Source organism: Staurois parvus, unplaced genomic scaffold (genome assembly GCF_062004578.1).
Source record: "Staurois parvus isolate SC_StPar_1 unplaced genomic scaffold, SC_StPar_1.0 ptg000232l, whole genome shotgun sequence".
Classification (NCBI taxonomy): Eukaryota; Metazoa; Chordata; class Amphibia; order Anura; family Ranidae; genus Staurois; species Staurois parvus.
In genome coordinates, this window is record NW_028318028.1 from 360,107 (window position 1) to 378,096 (window position 17,990).

Consider the following 17,990-nt stretch of genomic DNA (forward strand, 5'->3'; position numbering starts at 1 on the left):
ACTGCTTTGCATGGCTTAAATTTATGATGAAATTTGAGTTTTGAAAATTTTTTTACTGGACATGTTTAATAGCAAAAAGTCAAAATTATTGTTTTTTTCTCAAAATTGTATTTTTTTGTTTAATAGGGCAAAAAATTAAAAAAACACAGGTAATCTAATACCACCGAAAGAAAGCTCAATCCGTGGGAAAAAAATGGAAGTAACTTTCATTTGGGTGCAGCGTTGCATGACCGCGCAATTGTCAGTTAAAATAACGCAGCGCCATATCGCAAAAAATGGCCTGGTCAGGAAGGGGGGGAATCCTCTGGAGGGCAAGTGGTAAACATGCACCGTAAAGGAGATGTTCCAGCTAGCAGCAGCCGGAGTCGTCATCGACTTATGTGCTCTGAAGGAATAGCATACCTGAGCTCTGTGCCATGCCCAGCACGCAGGAGTGACATCATCGCGGCTCGCCTAGTCAGACGGCCAGAGCCCACAAACCTTGAAGGAAGACCGGGTGAAGATGGAAGCCCTGTGGGTGGTGACAGCGTGCTGCTGGAGGGCTTCATTCATAGTGGGCTAGTATGAGATGCACATTATAAAGTGTTGAGCAAACTGTTGGCGCTATATAAATCCTGTATAATAATAATTATTATGATATTACCCTTTTTTTTCACTTTCTATGGTTTACTATCGCTTTACATATCTGTCACCTGTACTGTACAAACTGGTGTCTATACAGATCCAAATGAATCTTCCTCAACAGAAAGGAGATGAAGTCCCCATGTAGTGTCCCCATGTAGTGCCCCCATGTACTGCCCCAGGCAGGAGCTGGACTCAGGACATTGTGTAGCCCAGCTGTCTCTATGCTGCAGTACAGGACTAGGAGGATAACAGAGAAGAAGGCATACCGGAAGTTTAGCTGTAGTCCTTATACAGGAGGGACACCAGACTTCTCAGCGCCGGTTGCTGCCAATGACAACAGCACAAGACGAGGGGCTAAAGACAGCCTGAGCAAAGCCGCTTCCCCACCTTCCTGCACTGAAGGCAATGGGCGGAGAAAGAGCAGAGCGACCCCCAGCGGTGGGAGGAGCGCAGTGTCCCAGCATTACAATAATGATAGTGAAACCCCTCCCTTCACCTGTCATTGGCCGGCGGGGAGGTTGCGGGAGGCTTAAAGTGCAGCGCTGTCGTCTTGGGCCAGGTAGAAGGTCAGTTGCGTCCGGGAGAAGGCGGCGGCATGGAAGGTGGTGCGCGCGCGGTGCCCGGTCTGTCCCCATACCGAGCTCTACTTCCTGATTCCTGCGGAGCGGATGGTGCCGAAGAGCCGCCCAGGTACCGACCGACCCCTTGTGTACCTACCCCATCGGGGGAACGGCACTGCCTATCGCCGGGGGGGAATCTGACCCCTCCACCGTCTATAGGAACAGACGGGCAAAAATGATGGCACTTACCCCCCAGGGGGTGGAGACTACTGACCCCTTCCCCCATCTAGAGGAACAGATACCCCCCCCCCCCCGGGGGCAGAATGATAATACCCCACGGGGTGGAGACTACTGATCCCTACTCCATCTAGAGGGACAGATTCCCCCCTGGGGCAGAATGATGGTACTTACCCCACAGGGGGTGAAGACTACTGACACCTTTACTTTACCATCTAGAGGGACAGATAACACCCCCCCCAAGGGGCAGAATGATGGTACTTACCCTACAGGGGGTGGAGACTGCTGATCCCTCCCCCATCTCTACAGAGCGTTAGCCCCCCATCCCCGAGAGGTAGATAAAGATGGATATCCCTCTGGGGGTATCTGTTCCTAGAGATGGGGGAGGGGTCTATCCATAGTGTCTGCCCCCTGTGGGGTATCTGTGTGGGTCCCCATAGTGGTTCCTCTGTGGGACCCTTTCTGCACTCTGACCCCTCTACTTCCAGCTGCATGACCTGATTGCTGCACCCCAAATTCTGCACAGAATTGAGGGGTCCACAGATGTCCCCTGAATATTCTCCATCCAGATCTGGGAGAAGATTGCTCTGTCACCTCCTGTCATCTTCTGAACTCTTCTACCTTCGCTGTGTGTTCTGTGTCATGTCTGTCCTCCTTTCCCCCTCATCATATCTGTCCCCCACCCCATCATGTCAATTCCTCCCCCACCCTGTCATGTCTAACCCCCCCTGGTGTCCTAGCCATCCTCTGACTCTTCCTCTCTGTACATTGCAGGCTCTGTTGGAGGAACACCAGGTAAGGTAGGGGGGCCATTTCTGGGGATTGTCTGCCCCTCTCCCTCCCCACAGCTCATCCTCCACAGGAGGACATATTTGGATCTGGTGAATGGAGGAGGGGTATGTAATCTATAGATTATTTGATTGGGGAAGTGGTGACTGATCTATAGGTTCTCGATAAGTAGTTGGGGAAGGTGTGATCTTTAGATATCCTGTGATTGGGGGAGGGGGGTGTGATCTATTGATCTTCTGTGACTGGGGGAGGGGGTGTCTGATCTATAGCTCCCCTGTGATTGGGGGAGAGGTTTCTGATCCATAGATTCCTCCCCCCCCCCCCTCATAACTGGGTGAGGGGTTAGTGATCTATAGATGTCTGTGATTGGAGGATAGGAAATTGAATTACACATCCTCTGTGATTGGGGGAATTGTGTCTGATCTATAGCTCCTCCATGATTGGGGGAAGGGCGTCTAGAAAGGTAATATTATACAGTATTCATATAGAGCTAAAAGGTTTGCTCAGCGCTGTACATTATAGTGGGGGACAGAACATGTTACAATACAGTAACAAAACATGAGGGGGTCAAGGGCCCTGCTCTTTCGAGCTTACAATCTAGGAGGGAGGGGGTAGTGGTACAGGAGGAAGTGGCTGTGGGGGATGGAGTGGAGGAGATCGGCTGTTAGGTGAGGACGGGGTAGGCTTCCCTCAAGAGATGGGTTTTCAGGGTGTGCCAAAGGTGAGGAGGGTAGGTGAGTCTGATGGATTGGGGTAGTGAGTTCCAGAGGATGGGGGAAGTCCTGCAGTCGGGCTTGGGAGGAGACCAGGGAGCTAGAAAGTAGGAGGTCTTGTGAGGAGCAAAGAGTACGTGTTGGGTGGTATTTGGGTATCTGGTCGGTGAGGTAGTCTGGGGCAGCGTTATGAATGGCTTTGTATGTCTGTGTTAGTATGATCTATGATCTATTACTCATCACCTATCCTTACCAGTGCGTCGCTGGTCCTTGTTGGGCATATATGTTATGGGTTTTTTCCCTTTTTTTTTTTTTTTTGTTTAAATGCAGCCTGTGGGCTGAAGAAATCTTTGCCAGAAAAAGTGTTATACCCAGCCTTAGAATATACTGCCCTGCATCCACCCACTTCTAATGTTTCTAATGAAACGCTCTTTCATTTCGCTCAGCTCGTGAAAACAGATTTCTCTATCCACATTGTTCAATGTGGATGAAGAAATATCTAAAAAAAAATTTAAATATATGCTGAAGCATAGGAGCGATCCACCCACTGGCCACGTCAGGCCCCCATGCTTGGACATGTATGTTCTTTTTTTTTTTTTTTTTTTTTTTTTTAACTGTGGATGAAAAACATCTCATCCAGCAGTGCTGCACATAATGAGATATATTATGAGAGCACACCCTGTTGCTGTCAGAATAAACAGATTAATGCTGCAGTTGAATGGCGTTCCTGCAAAGTAAACAACAATGGTTAACAATTAAAATAGCGACTCGATAAAACTATTTTTGGATTTTTAATTTATCAACTTTTATTTTATTTTTATTTTTTTTAAAGAAACTTTGGGCTTACAATTTTAGGGTCTCTCAATGCGATAGCCAGTTTCCTGACTACTTAACATCTTTTGAGACCCTGAGGTTCCATTCCAGGCAAGTGTTGTGGATAAGGCTCCTAAAAATAGAAGTCGTCTTCTTGTTTGTAAGTGGTGTTTCTTTAGGAAATCATGTGAAGTGTCAAAGCAAGTTAGCTGTTTACCTGGTTCTACTGTTAGGAGAGAGGGGAAAAAAAAAAAAACACGACTTTTATAATTGTCAAAAAAGCTAGTGAACAGTGCAATGTTGATGTTGTCGTGCCCCACAAATGATTTGTCCCAGAATGATGTGTGTTCTGTACAGAAGGATTTTCTGTTTTTTGGACAGGATCTTCAACAGGTAGGGTGTATTGTTACATTTTCGGAGGTCTTACCTGTGCATATACAGTCAGGTCCAGGGCTCTAAACGCCACAATGGATTTGAAATTAAACGCACAAGATGTGCTTTAACTGCAGACTGTCAGCTTTAATTTGAGGGTATTTACATCCAAACCAGGTGAACGGTGTAGGAATTACAACAGTTTGCATATGTGCCTCCCACTTGTTAAGGGACCAAAAGTAATGGGACAGAATAATCATAAATCAAACTTTCACTTTTTAGTACTTGGTTGCAAATCCTTTGCAGTCAATTACAGCCTAAAGTCTGGAACGCATAGACATCACCAGATGCTGGGTTTCATCTCTGGTGATGCTCTGCCAGGCCTCTACTGCAACTGTCTTCAGTTCCTGCTTGTTCTTGGGGCATTTTCCCTTCAGTTTTGTCTTCAGTAAGTGAAATGCATGCTCAATCAGATTCAGGTCAGGTGATTTACTTGGCCATTGCATAACATTCCACTTCTTTCCCTTAAACTCTTTGGTTGCTTTTGCAGTATGTTTTGGGTCATTGTCCATCTGCACTGTGAAGCGGCGTCCAATGAGTTGTGAAGCATTTGGCTGAATATGAGCAGATAATATTGCCCAAAACACTTCAGAATTCATCCTGCTGCTTTTGTCAGCAGTCACATCAATAAATACAAGAGAACCAGTTCCATTGGCAGCCATACATGCCCACGCCATGACACTACCACCACCATGCTTCACTGATGAGGTGGTATGCTTAGGATCATGAGCCGTTCCTTTCCTTCTCCATACTCTTCTCTTCCCATCACTCTGGTACAAGTTGATCTTGGTCTCATCTGTCCATAGGATGTTCCAGAACTGTGAAGGCTTTTTTTAGATGTCGTTTGGCAAACTCTAATCTGGCCTTCCTGTTTTTGAGGCTCACCAATGATTTACATCTTGTGGTGAACCCTCTGTATTCACTCTAGTGAAGTCTTCTCTTGATTGTTGACTTTGACATACATACACCTAACTCCTGGAGAGTGTTCTTGATCTGGCCAACTGTTGTGAAGGGTGTTTTTTCTTCATCAGGGAAAGAATTCTTCGGTCATCCACTAGTTTTCCGATGTCTTCCAGGTCTTTTGGTGTTGCTGAGCTCACCGGTGCGTTCCTTCTTTTTAAGAATGTTCCAACAGTTGTTTTGGCCACGCCTAACGTTTTTGCTATCTCTCTGATGGGTTTGTTTTGTTTTTTCAGCCTAATGATAGTGACAGCTCTTTGGATCTCATCTTGAGAGTTGACAGCAACAGATTCCAAATGCAAATAGCACACTTGAAATGAACTCTGGACCTTTTATCTGCTCATTGTAATTGGGATAATGAGGGAATAACACACACCTGGCCATGGAACAGCTGAGAAGCCAATTGTCCCATTACTTTTGGTCCCTTAACAAGTGGGAGGCACATATGCAAACTGTTGTAATTCCTACACCGTTCACCTGATTTGGATGTAAATACCCTCAAATTAAAGCTGACAGTCTGCAGTTAAAGCACATCTTGTTTGTTTCGTTTCAAATCCATTGTGGTGGTGTATAGAGCCAAAAATGTTAGAATTGTGTTGATGTCCCAATATTTATGGACCTGACTGTAAGTGATCAGGTATGTCTTTTTGCTGATGACATAAAGGTGTGCAATAAGGTTGATATCCTTGGAGGTGCCTAACATGGGACATGATTTGGCATTGCTGAAAGATTGGTCAAAAAAGTGGAAACTGAAGTTGTTTCTAAATGTAAAATAATGCACCTAGGGAAAAAGAAACCCTTGAGTACAACATTGGGGGTACATTGTTGGCCAGCACTTCAGAGGAGGAGGCTTTGGGGCTACTTCTTTCAGATGATTGCAAAATGAGCAAACCGTGTGGCCAGGCAGTGGGGAAAGCAAATACAATTCTAGGATGTATCACTAGTAGGGTCACCAACCAGCAGGAGGAAGGAGGTCCTGATTCTCTTATATAGATCTTTAGCTAGACCTCCTTTTTTAGAATGCTGTGTTTAGTTCTGGAGACCTCCCTTACAAAAATATTGATGAGATAGGTTTTATCCCCCAGACCTTTCACCATTGTTACCAATCAAGAGCGACTTCAGAAACTTAACATGTACAGTCTGAAGGGGAGACATGATTGAAACCTTTAAACACATCAAGGGGGGGGGGGTGAATAAGGTTCAGGAGGGCAGTATTTTCAACACACAACCAAAATCAAGAACATGGGGACATGACCTTAAACTAACTGGAGGAAAGTTCAAAACTAATCTGAGTATTTTACTGAAAGTAGTTGATGCTTGGAAAAAACTTCCAGCAGTGGTAGTGAGCCAATCAACGTAAATAGTTTCAAATCTGCTTGGGACAAGCCTAGATCTATACTCAGACAAAAAAGTTAACTTAAATCGGGTGTCCTCTCTAATTCTGTGTCTGCTACAGACACCTCTTTTTTTTGGGGTACCAGGAATGGCATCAGGAAAATGTGGCCTGTGCACGCCCCCTACCCAGAAATGCAAAATCGTGTGTATGTATTTTGTGCAATCCTGCCCTGTAGCAGGATTTCTGCTATAGGGTGGCAGGAAAGCGGTTAAATTACACTAATAAACATTTTATTCACAAGTTACAAAAATAAATAGTAACAACAACAATGTAAACGGAAAAGTGCTTTACATCAATAGGGACCCCAACACTGGGGCACCATTCCTCCCACTGACCCCAACGATGGGGCATTGTCGTGGTGGTTTTTTTTTTTTTTTGTTTTGTTTTTTTGTTTTTTTTCTTCCCCCGATATCGATTTTGAGGTACAATTCAAACACTGATACAAATGCTGAGTCCCCACACAATGATGGTGTGTGCCAGCACAAAGATCCATAGTTTGGGGCCCTGGAGAGGTTCTTACTTGTGTTAGTGGCTGTCATCCATCTGAGTGGAGTGTCCTCCATCCTCTCCCCGAGTACCTGGGCTCCTCATCCCTCCTTCCACTCCTGGAACAGCAGTGCCATGTGGGGTGAAGTGTTGGGGTCCCGGAATCTGATTCTCGGGATCAAAGTGGCCACTGCATGCCAAGTCACACCCATCTTGTCCCCATACACCGAAGTGGAGCCTACCCACTGCTCTAGAATTTGTCAGTCAGTGGAGCTCATTGCCCTGCCCACTCCCTCGCTGTGGAATAATATACAGCCCAGTGTACTGCTGCCTGTCTCCTGTCTTGTGCAGAGTGTCAGCACACACTTTCCCCCACATTATTTCCACTTGCCAAATGCGAGTAGAAATTTCAAGGCCTGGGTTAATAATATAGTGAGAAACCCTGCACAGCAGGAGTCGTAGGATCTGTAGGCTGCTACTAGCAACTAACACAAGTGGGTGTCATAATAAATCAATTGGAATGCTGTGCTGCCACTCCTATAACTGAAAAAAATATTATTATAAATGGATGTGAACCCCACTCTGAAAATAAATGTGATTGAGTTTGTGTGATGTGGTACAATACACCACTTCCCTCCTCAATGAGTGAATGTGTAGTCACATCTCTAAAAAGATGAATGTGTATCAATAACAAATGTATCGTTCTACTATGCACCTCCCTCCTCAGTGAGGCTGTCCATATAGCACGCTATGAAAAATAAAAAAAATAAATCGTGACAAAGAACCTAAAATGCAAATATATACATTTTTAAGGGGCTACAGTTCACCTTCCCCCTAATACATCACACTGGAAATTTGTGCTAAAGAATGTCCTTCAAAAGGTCAATCTCCAAAACTCCAATATGTCAGTTTGTCTTTATAAAGTCCCGGTACTACAAAACTCCTTCCACATCTTAAATACAATGGTGACTTGGTGATATAGCTGGTGACTATAGCAGGTAATTTGTGCTCCGTGCTGTCACTCATGCTCCCCCTCCAGAACCTTTCACTGCAATATATTGCCCCCTGTGCTTAGGTGGGTCATAAGTGCTTTTTGGGTGCTTGCCTTCCTCAAGCCCCTGCAATGGATTAGCCTCCTGTGAACGGCTGGGATGAGTATCCACTCTGTTAGGATCCTCCCGACAGAAGGGGACCTTCCAATATACCAGGTGACCATTTGTGCTCTCCACCACAGAGATATGCAGTAGGAATGATCAGGAAACTATCATAGAGTTCTACTGTTTTATTTGAATAAACCACATAAAATTGCACTTACAGAATTTCCATGTATTTGGCACTTTCAAACAACCTGTAGAATATACTGTAGATTGTATACAGTCAGAATGTTATGGATGGGTCTGTATCTTAAAGTGACCTATTACCCCATAATGGTAACATGTATAATGCATACATTCCTGAGCTATACTGAACCCTTAGAACTCAGAATACAGTTTTAGGTGGAGTATTTGAGTTTATTGGTTGGGGGGAGACTCATAATTTATTTGAACTGGAAGCTCTGTTTTTGCTTATTTCTCAGCATATCCTGGAATGGAGGATTATTGATCTAGGAGATTGGGGGATGTTGGGGTCCCACAGGGCTGGCATCTGGACTACAAAGGCTGATTTCAGACCTGAGTGGTATTCGGTCAAATATGGAAGGTGAGAGCGCAGCGGGTCTCTATGGAGACTGTGTTTTTCAACAATGTGGAGCTTTATGTGCACATCCAACTGCAGGCGGAGACCTTTTTAAAAAAAAAAAAAAAACTTTAAGCAATAAGTTCAAATTATTTTTTGAGACTTTCCTTCGCTTTTCCTTGAAGGTTGAGACGTTTGTTTACCTCCACAGGATTTCAATTTTTAATTTTCAGTATTTGGTGGAGTTTATATTGTTATACTGTGCAGTGCACACAAGACATGTGGATGGGGAATTTTAGATCACGTATTTTACAAATATTTGTGCGACAAACATTTTATAAATCAGAGCCCCCCCTTACATCAGGTCCCCATCAGAGCCCCCCTTACATCAGGGTCCCAATCAGGTCAAACAGACCATAAGCAGCGTGTGCTGACCTCAATCTGTGTACATTGATGATACACCACTGACCCTAGCCATGGGCCATAGCTTGGAGATCCCTGTTCTAGATTGATAGAAGTGCAGACACACAATAGATATCTGCAGTGCTTGGGTACACCTAGTGTGCCCTCTACTAGACATCTTGCTAACTGTCCTGTGCATATGGTCCATTTCTCCAGGTGTTTTAGAGATCCTTGATTTTTTTTTATCTTCCATGTACCGGAAAATGTCAGGAAAGACCTACTAGAACTGAACTTTATTTGGGGTTCATCAGAAGCACTTTAAATGATAGCAGGTATGTACTGACTCCTATTAACCATTCTTTTGAATGTGATTGCTTAATTCTGAACACAGCTACATCCTCGGTTATAAGACGGTGTGCACACTTTTGCAACCATCATATTTTAGTTTTGTATTTTTACTTCCCTCCACTTTAAAGATTTCAGTTTTGTTGTTCAACTGAGTTGTACAGTTTATAGGTCACATTTAAAGGTGAAAAGTTCTGAAATTATTTATCTTTTTGGCTTTTTTTTCATCACAGAAACGTGACATTTTAACAGGGGTATGCAGACTTTATATATCAGCTGTAAGTACATATTTATTCTGTTCTGTCACCCTGTAGACTCATATGCCCTGTAATGTATTTGTGTTAAAACAGATTTTAAAAATAATTTAATTCCCTCTGTTAACGCATGGGCTTAAAAAAAAAAAAAAAATGCCAGTTCCCTTCAGACAAACTCTCATATAGAGCATTTTGTACAATATTTAGGAGTGGTGGTTTTTTGTTTTTTTGTTTTTTTTTTTTCTGCCAGAAAACTCCTGAGACACTGGATATCTTCCTGTTATGTTGTATCTTTTGTCCTTCGATTGTTCTTCAGATATGAACTACAAACACCTCCCATTCTCACATGAAGTTATCTGAGAGCTTATAATATTTTAGATATCAGTGATGTCCACAGGAAGCTACAGAGGCACTGCATTTTTGGCAGGATCGAAAATAATTTCTTAAATGTTCTATAGTGCTAAAACGCCTATCCTAATGGTAACTTTACTCCCAGCACTAACGCTAAGCCCAATAATCCTAACCCTAATGCAATCCTACCACTAACTCTAACACTAATCCTAATGGTGACCTTACCCTTTGTGTTAACACACCATCTTTAATGGCAACCCTGATCCTAGCACTAATGCCAAGCCTCATGGTGGCCTTACTGCTACCACTAACCCTAATGGTAACCCTGCTGCTGACACTATCTCTTATGGTGACTCTACTGCTAATGGTAACCCTGTTCTGTCTCTCCAATCTAAGCATTGATAGTGTGATCTCTGTAACTTAGTTGTGATAGCGATAACTTCAACCTCAGTTCAATACCACAGTCATTGACTTAATGAGAATGACCTCTTGTGAAGTTTATTCTTAAACTGAGAGAACCTTACAACAATGAAATTCCATAAGTCAAAAGATCATATTGTTTCTGCTCCATGCCATGAGGCTTGCTGCAATGCATTCCTGGGAAAGGGGGAGGGCTATCTATACAACATTAACTAAACCAAAGGAAAGGGAGTGGCAGAGACAAGAAAACTCTTAAAGGCATATGACAGTAATGTGAAACATGACACTCCCTGTCAATCTATGATTTCTATTATAATAAACTTTAGTTCAAGTCCAAAATAATGAAGATTCTTTCCAGGAACATCTGCAAAACAAGTGGGAAGGGAGGAACAAAAGAGAACAATGCAAACATTTAGCATAATACTTGCAGATGTTGGTCTCAAAGTCCAGGCTGAGACAGGGAAATCCATATTCAGAGGGGAAGGCAGCAACATGCACAATTCCTTCTAACCTCCCTTTTTTAAATCCGGTTGATCACTTGTCTTCCTCTTTGGGCAAAAGAAGTACTAGTTCCTTTTTATAAATGCAGTAGTAGGTACTTCACGACTGCTGCAGTCAGCAGGGTTAAGGATGGTGGAAACGTAGTGCCATTGTTTAGGCATAGAGAAGACATGAATCTTTCTTCTGGTGGCATTCTTTAAGGATGCTTGTGTGTAAGTGTGATTTATCTGGAGTTATTCTAATGCTTTTAGAGACTGTTTCCAGGATTCCCACCTTTGTTTCTCCTTGAGTAAGGTGGTATCCCAGTCTGACCTTTTCAGAAGTAAGTTGTCTGAGCAGAATCTTTACCCTGAAAAGTGTAATGAAACCTAACTGATCATAAATGCTGTTTAGTGTAGACCATACTCCTCGCTTTGTGAAGGGCTTGTCACAGGCTGATACTTGGATTGCTTTGGAATGTTAAGACACGTTCACATTTCAAGACTGCCTTGTGTAACAAAGGTCAGATCCTAGTTGGAATTTCTTCAAACTGACAGCATGGTCATCAGTAGGAAAGGCTATAATGACCTTGCTGCTGTTAGAGATGATTTTGTGAAGTTTGCAGTGGCAAGCATGTTCCAGGTTCTAGTAAGGTCAATAGCTTCTTCTTGGGCAGAGATTTGAGTCAGTCTGCATAGAAATTCCTTTCGACGAACTCTCTTGCATCAGATCCAAATTCTTTCTCACCTTCTTGAGCTGTTTTCCTCAGTCCACAAATTGCTACTGCAGGAGGACTGTTATCGAAAACATATATACCTTCATTCGATAGTCTATGACTTCATCGTTGACATCATTATTGCAGTACCATTGGAACCTGAGGAAGTTTCTGTAGTCTTCACGGACAGTGGAACATCTGCTGAATGTCGGCCATAACAGCAATTGGCTCTTGTCTGAAGCGAAGTAAAACTCCTATGAGGTTGTTCAGGTTAGGTCCAGTCAGAAGATTGACATTGAAGGAGACACCTTCATGACGAGCACTTGAGTCAAGACCACCCTAATCTGATCAGGTTTGCGAGGATGGTAGACACCAAAGCATGGTAGATCCAACATTCTTCTCCTTCCATAAGAGGAGGTGCAGGCTCAGCATGATCTCTCTCAAACACCTTCTGCATAAAGTCCACGAAGTGCTTTTTCATCTCAGGCTTCTGGTTCAAACTGTGATTTAAAGAAACAAACTGATTCTGCATGTACCCTGTTTGGTAGTCTTTCTTGGGGTACAAAATGGTGCAACTGTTGGAATCATCTGGGTAGAACTCTTTACTCATGGTTTTCAAGAATTCTTTGTCTCCTATGGTAGCTGCCAACTCATTGTCTTTAGTGGTTACCTCAAACACTGTTGCCGATTTTTTTTTTTTTTTTTTTTTTTTTTTTTTTTTTTTTTTTTTTCCCTCTTCTCCCCCCCCCCCCCCCCCCCCCCCCCAGTCTTTCACAATATATTTGTGTGGTCGTTGTGCAGAACAAGTTGTTCGTCCATTGGACAGGAAATATGTTTTTAAAGGAAGAGACTGAGTAGGACCTCCTGTGTTTTTGTCTAGGCAGACATTGCCTATGATGACCATTCTAGATCCAGACGCTGAGCATATGGTGCATTGTGTGGACCGTTGATTTGATGACTAACTTTGTGCACCCTTAGGATGTCTCTACCAAGTAACAGCAGGATATCGGCACTTTCATCAAGGGCTGGTATTTGGTTGGCTTTGTGCTTTAAGTGAGAGTGGTGAAAAGTGGCTTCAGGAGTAGGGATCTCATCTTTGATGCTTGGAATCTGGTTGCACTCTGTGATAGTGGGCAAAGATATTTCCACATTGTCATTCAGAGGAGCAACTACAAGACCACTGGCTCTCCTACCTAAGACTTCTGTAGTGCCGAAACAAGTACTCGGAGTATAAGGCAGAGCATCTCCAGTTATGTTCAACAGTTCAAAAAAACTGTTCTTGCAAGAGATCTGTTACTCTGATCATCCAGAATAGTATACAGTCTTATGGCCTTTTCAGGTTGACCTTTGGGGTATACACAGACCAAGCATATCTTTGCACAGGATTTGTCACAGAATCCTTCTCCACAGACCTCTGTGCATGTAGAGAACACTGGGGTGGTAGTTGCTGCTTGATCTGGGCGCTCCCCGCCTTGCTTTGCCTCAGGAAGATTGTGAGCGTAGTAGAGTTGTGCTAAAATTGATGACGAGCTTGCACATGGTCATCACTGTCACTCTATACATTTATTGCTTTACAGTCCTTTGCAATGTGTTCTGTAGAGGCACAGCATTTGTAGCAAACCCCAAATTGCTTCAAAAGTTCCTTTTTATGTTCTTGGAGGGTTTTCTTTCTGAAGCTGATGATTTCTTAAGTGGATGTGGTTTATGTATTGGACACTGGCGATTTTAGGTTCTCCTCCCTTCTCATGACTGCAGGAGGAACAGAGTTGGTTGTGACGGTTGGTGTACTTATGTGGAGTAATTTGGGAACATATGTTGCTGTTAAGGCTTTCAGGGCCGGAACTGGCTTAAAGTCCATTGGTATGTTGGTTTGTAGAGTTGTGCGTTTGCTAGGAGGTATTCTGTCGGTGCCAATGTATGATGGACGGTCTATTAAATACACACCAGTGTCTGCAGCTAGCTGAGATGCTGCAGTCTGATGTATTGGAGGATATAAGTGCAAATGGTCTTTATGTACAGTAGGTGCAGAGAAGAGACTTTGATGGAGTAGTTTGGCTGCTGTGACAGGGAGTTGACGTTCTGGAGAGGTGTGTGAAGAATCTGAGACACAGCTGAGTGTCTGGAACTGTGTTTTTGTTTTCACTAGTGGCTTGTTCTAAGACCCTTAACCTTGCCATGGCTGTACCATGCTCACGTCGGTTTTCCAAAACTTCTGCTTTCTTTCTGATGTGTGGCCTGAGCCTCCATTTCTGCTTTCTTACGTAGCCTGAACCTCTTTCTGCAGCATGAGCCTCTTTCTGCTTTCTTTTGGGTGAAAGCTACTTGAATTTTCAGCATCCGCACGGGCTTTTATTAGTTACTGTCGATCTTGATTGTAGGGATTTGGAAGATCTTGAGGAGCATCTAGTAGACGCAGAGCGATAAGATCTGGATTCATGGAGCTGAGCTATTCTCACCTCCTGCCTTTTTGTCTTTGTTCACACCACTAAATTGTCTCTCAATATTGAGCTCCTCAAAACTCATTAATTCTTCCAATGACCCTTGAGAGTTGTACCGCTTTAACAAAGCAATATATTTAAGTCTTTGATTCTCATAAGCAACATTCAATTGCTGGATAGCGCCCTCTAGTTGTATTGGCTCATGAGATTGTTGGGAGAGAGCAGACATGCATTTAACAGTATTAGACCATAAGTCATTAATCTTAAACAGCAATTCTTTATCAGTATTAAAATTCTCTTGCACTTTCCAGGTTGAATTTCTTAAGCATTTCTCTTTTATTTAAGTCCTGCTGTGGATGAAGCTCTGATTGTGGTTGTGTGTTTCCCCAGACTGTATATTACTTTCCTGAAACATGTTGGCAAGGAGAGAGGTTGATAGAGTTTACAGAGAAATGTATCAATTTTTCTGTGGGTGAGCAGGTTTCCTAGGCAATGGCTGCAGGAAGATTTATTTTTTTATTTTTTTCTTATAAGTTCACAGGCAAGAGTTGTGTGGTAGTGTATAAACATGCGGTTGTAAAACATTCACATCAATTTGTCCTGACACTGAGTGTTATGCTGGGATATACTTAAAGGCATACAGACTTGTGTAGAGGTGGCTGCACTCTCTATAGCTGTTATATCCAGTATCCATGTAACATCTCACTGTGTATTCTAGCTAGCAAGGATTCCTATGAAGGCAGTTCACTGTTCCTTTTGATTAGCCAGGTGCATAAGAAGCATTCCACTGATCTTTTGACTGTTCTGTCTCTCCAATCTAAGCATTGATAGTGCAATCTCTGTAACTTACAGTTGTGATGAGAGAGCAATAACTTCAACAACAGTTGGATACCACAGTCAGTGACTCAATGAGTGACATCTTGTGAAGTTTATTCCATAAACTGAGAGAATCTTACAATGAAATTCCATAGGTCAAAAGATCATTTTGTTTCTGCTCAATGCCATGAGGCTTGCTGCAATGCATTCCTGGGAAGGGCTGAGGGCTATCTATACAACATTAACTAAACCAAATGGGGGGGGGGGGGGGGGGGGCGCAGAGACTAGATATAGAAAACTCTCATGACAGTCGTGTGAAACATGACAAACCCTAATGCTGACACTAACCCTACTGCTGACACTAACGCTTATGGTGACCCTACTGCTGACGCTAACCCTAATGGTAACCAACCCTATCCCTAGTATGTGTAACCCTAACTCTAATGTATCATTGCTCCTAGTACTAATGTAAAGCCCAATGATAATCCTATCCCTAACACTAGCCCTAATGGTAACCCTACCCCTAGTGTTAAAACTCCATCCTAATGTTAGTTCTACTCCTAGCACTATTGCCAAGCCTAATGGTAACCCCACTCCTATTGCTAACCATAATTATCGTACTGCTGACACTAACCATAATAGTAACCCTACCCTTAGTGCTAACCCTATGTTTATAAACAAAGCCATCAACCTGTCAGTACTGTGGATGAACTTTCTGATCCCTGTATATAATATCCAATGATTGAATTGATGACCTAGAATCATGTACCCTGTGATTTTCTAAACCTTTAATTCCAGGGATAAGATGAAAGTGGAATGTCAGGAAGGCAGTGATGGGCGGAGAGAATGAAGTGCATTCCGAATATTTGTCTCAATCTTCCTCTACTCCCTCATCTCCACATCTGATAATGAGGGGAGACTCTTCCTCAGGGGACATGCACAGAAGGACCCCGGTGTCCCCCCAGCACAACGCTACCTCCAGCCTGAGGATCATTTCTGTGGACACCTCAAAATCACACTGGAGATACTGCTATGAATTATGATGGCATCACTTGCTAAAATAGGTGGGAACCAGGATGCACACAGAAGCAACCCAACCTTTATTTTTCATGTTCAAAATATTTATTGAAGAGTTGGTCTATGTAAGGAAATGTGCAGGGAGGTATAGAACAATTTGTTATGACAGGATAGCACAGTCAGTACAAGGTATAATCCATATGTAACGGAACCGGTACCCGACCGCACTTGGGTATATTTCGTTATCCTGCAGCTTCCGCTGTCCGAACACCATCCACGGACCACAGCCTTGAAATCCCTCAGGAAATAGACACCACCCAGCTCTTCTTAAAACAGGAGGCCAACTCTTTTTATTTTAACACAAAACACAGGATATATACAGAGGGCGGGGAAACACAACCAAGAAAAGGAAATAAATCATCACCCCTCCCCATCCCACCAAGACACAGAACAATGGGATGAAGCACATGGCAAAGGACATTGACCAACCCCCACACCAATACACAAACGGTACATCCCATAATAGTTGGCTGGACAGGAAGACACAGCACAATGGGGGGGAAGGGGGGGTAGCACATGGCAAACAAACCATGGACAGCCATGTGGCCTAGACAAAGGAACACAACTATACACAAGACTGAGACATTCACATACACACCCTGTACCCCTTAAACAGGCACAGGGTGGGTTAAACATAATGATTTGGGGAGATGATACAGAGGTCCCCCCCCACCCCCAAAAGTCACTCCCGTCACACCATACAAGAGCCATGCAACTATCTATAGGCTTTCCTTGTGTGCTATAGTACAGAGTCAACTGTGTGGGGATGGAGAAAGCTCTGTGGGTAAGATTAGTTGCAGAAAAAAACTATAGTGAGTGGAAAAGAGGGTGAGGAAAGGTACCCAGGGGTTGCCAGATGGGAGCCCTATTCTGGGAGGATGTCCTTCCCAGAATGCACCTCATACAGGCTCTGTGTGCAATTTGTCATCCGCTGTGTCCACAGGACACACTGGATGCACAATACAGTCTACTGCCAATACCATGTGATCGCTGTGACCACAGCAGATCACATGACAGTGGTAAACCATGAATGGCTTTGATTCATACTATTCATTGTGTACAGTTGTGTTGCTAGCTGAGATTGGTCACAGTGATCACATGGTACAGACAGGGCCAATCACTGCTAATGGCAATACATGTTTAATTAATCCATTTTATTTCGTAAAAATGCTTGTTTATAGTAGTGAGATACACTGCTATAAGCGATCATAGTGTGTGGTAAAAAACACCTCCCCATAGTACAATGTTACTATGGTAACATTATATTGCTCTGGTCACAGTATGGAAAAAAAAATGTATAAATTCTTGTGTGGGGGTTTTTTTTTTTTTTTTTTTTCCCAACGTCATAAAACTTGCCATGCCTCCTAAATACCTGTCCACTTTCCAAAAGTGTCATTTGGTATTTGTACTGTCCTCAAATGTGGGGGATTTGTACTGTCTTGGCATTTTGGGGCCGCAAGAAATGAGATCGGTCATCTGCATCAGGTTTAACTTTTTTTTTTTTTCCAGGAATACATATCATAGTTTGTGGACTCTATAACTTTCCTACCAACTATATTTTAAAAAAATTATTTTAGTTATTTTCACCAAAGAAATGGAGCTTAATACATTTTCGCTTAAACCTATAAAGAGCAATTTTATTTGCAGAATTGTATAACGGAAATAGGGTTGTTTGTGGGGTTGTTTTGTTTTGTTTTTTTTTTTTGCTAAATGATCACCACTGGGTTTGTTTTTGTTTGTTTGCTCAAATACCACCAAAAAGCTCTTTGTGTGGGGGAAAAAAGTGATGTACTTCATATGGGTACAGTGTTGCATGTCTTTGCAATTGTTGTTCAAAGTACCACAGTACTGAGAGCTGAAAATTTTGGCCTGCACATGAAGGGGGGGGGGGTGGCAGTTTTGAAGTGGTTTAAAGCAATTTTTTTTTTTTCTTTCCCTCCAGTGTTATGGAGATGCATGCTGGTATTGGGAGGGTTAATATAAATCAAAGTGTTCTCAGCTTTTAGCA

The 17,990-nt window shown here is 43.0% G+C and overlaps 1 protein-coding gene across 2 annotated transcripts in view; it reads right to left on the reverse strand.

Moving 5' to 3' along the window:
* ACP7 (acid phosphatase 7, tartrate resistant (putative)) overlaps window positions 1–7,232 on the reverse strand; it is a 40,991-nt gene extending 33,759 nt beyond the window's left edge. The window contains exon 1 of one of the 2 annotated variants that reach the window (XM_089679791.1): window positions 7,045–7,232. In XM_089679791.1, the coding sequence (XP_089535917.1) occupies window positions 7,045–7,087 (43 nt within the window). In that variant the 5' untranslated portion in view covers window positions 7,088–7,232. Of the gene's footprint in view, window positions 1–890; window positions 1,026–7,044 lie in introns of those variants that run through there. The other variant, XM_089679792.1, reaches the window with a different exon arrangement.
* Between the last annotated feature and the right edge of the window lie 10,758 nt (window positions 7,233–17,990).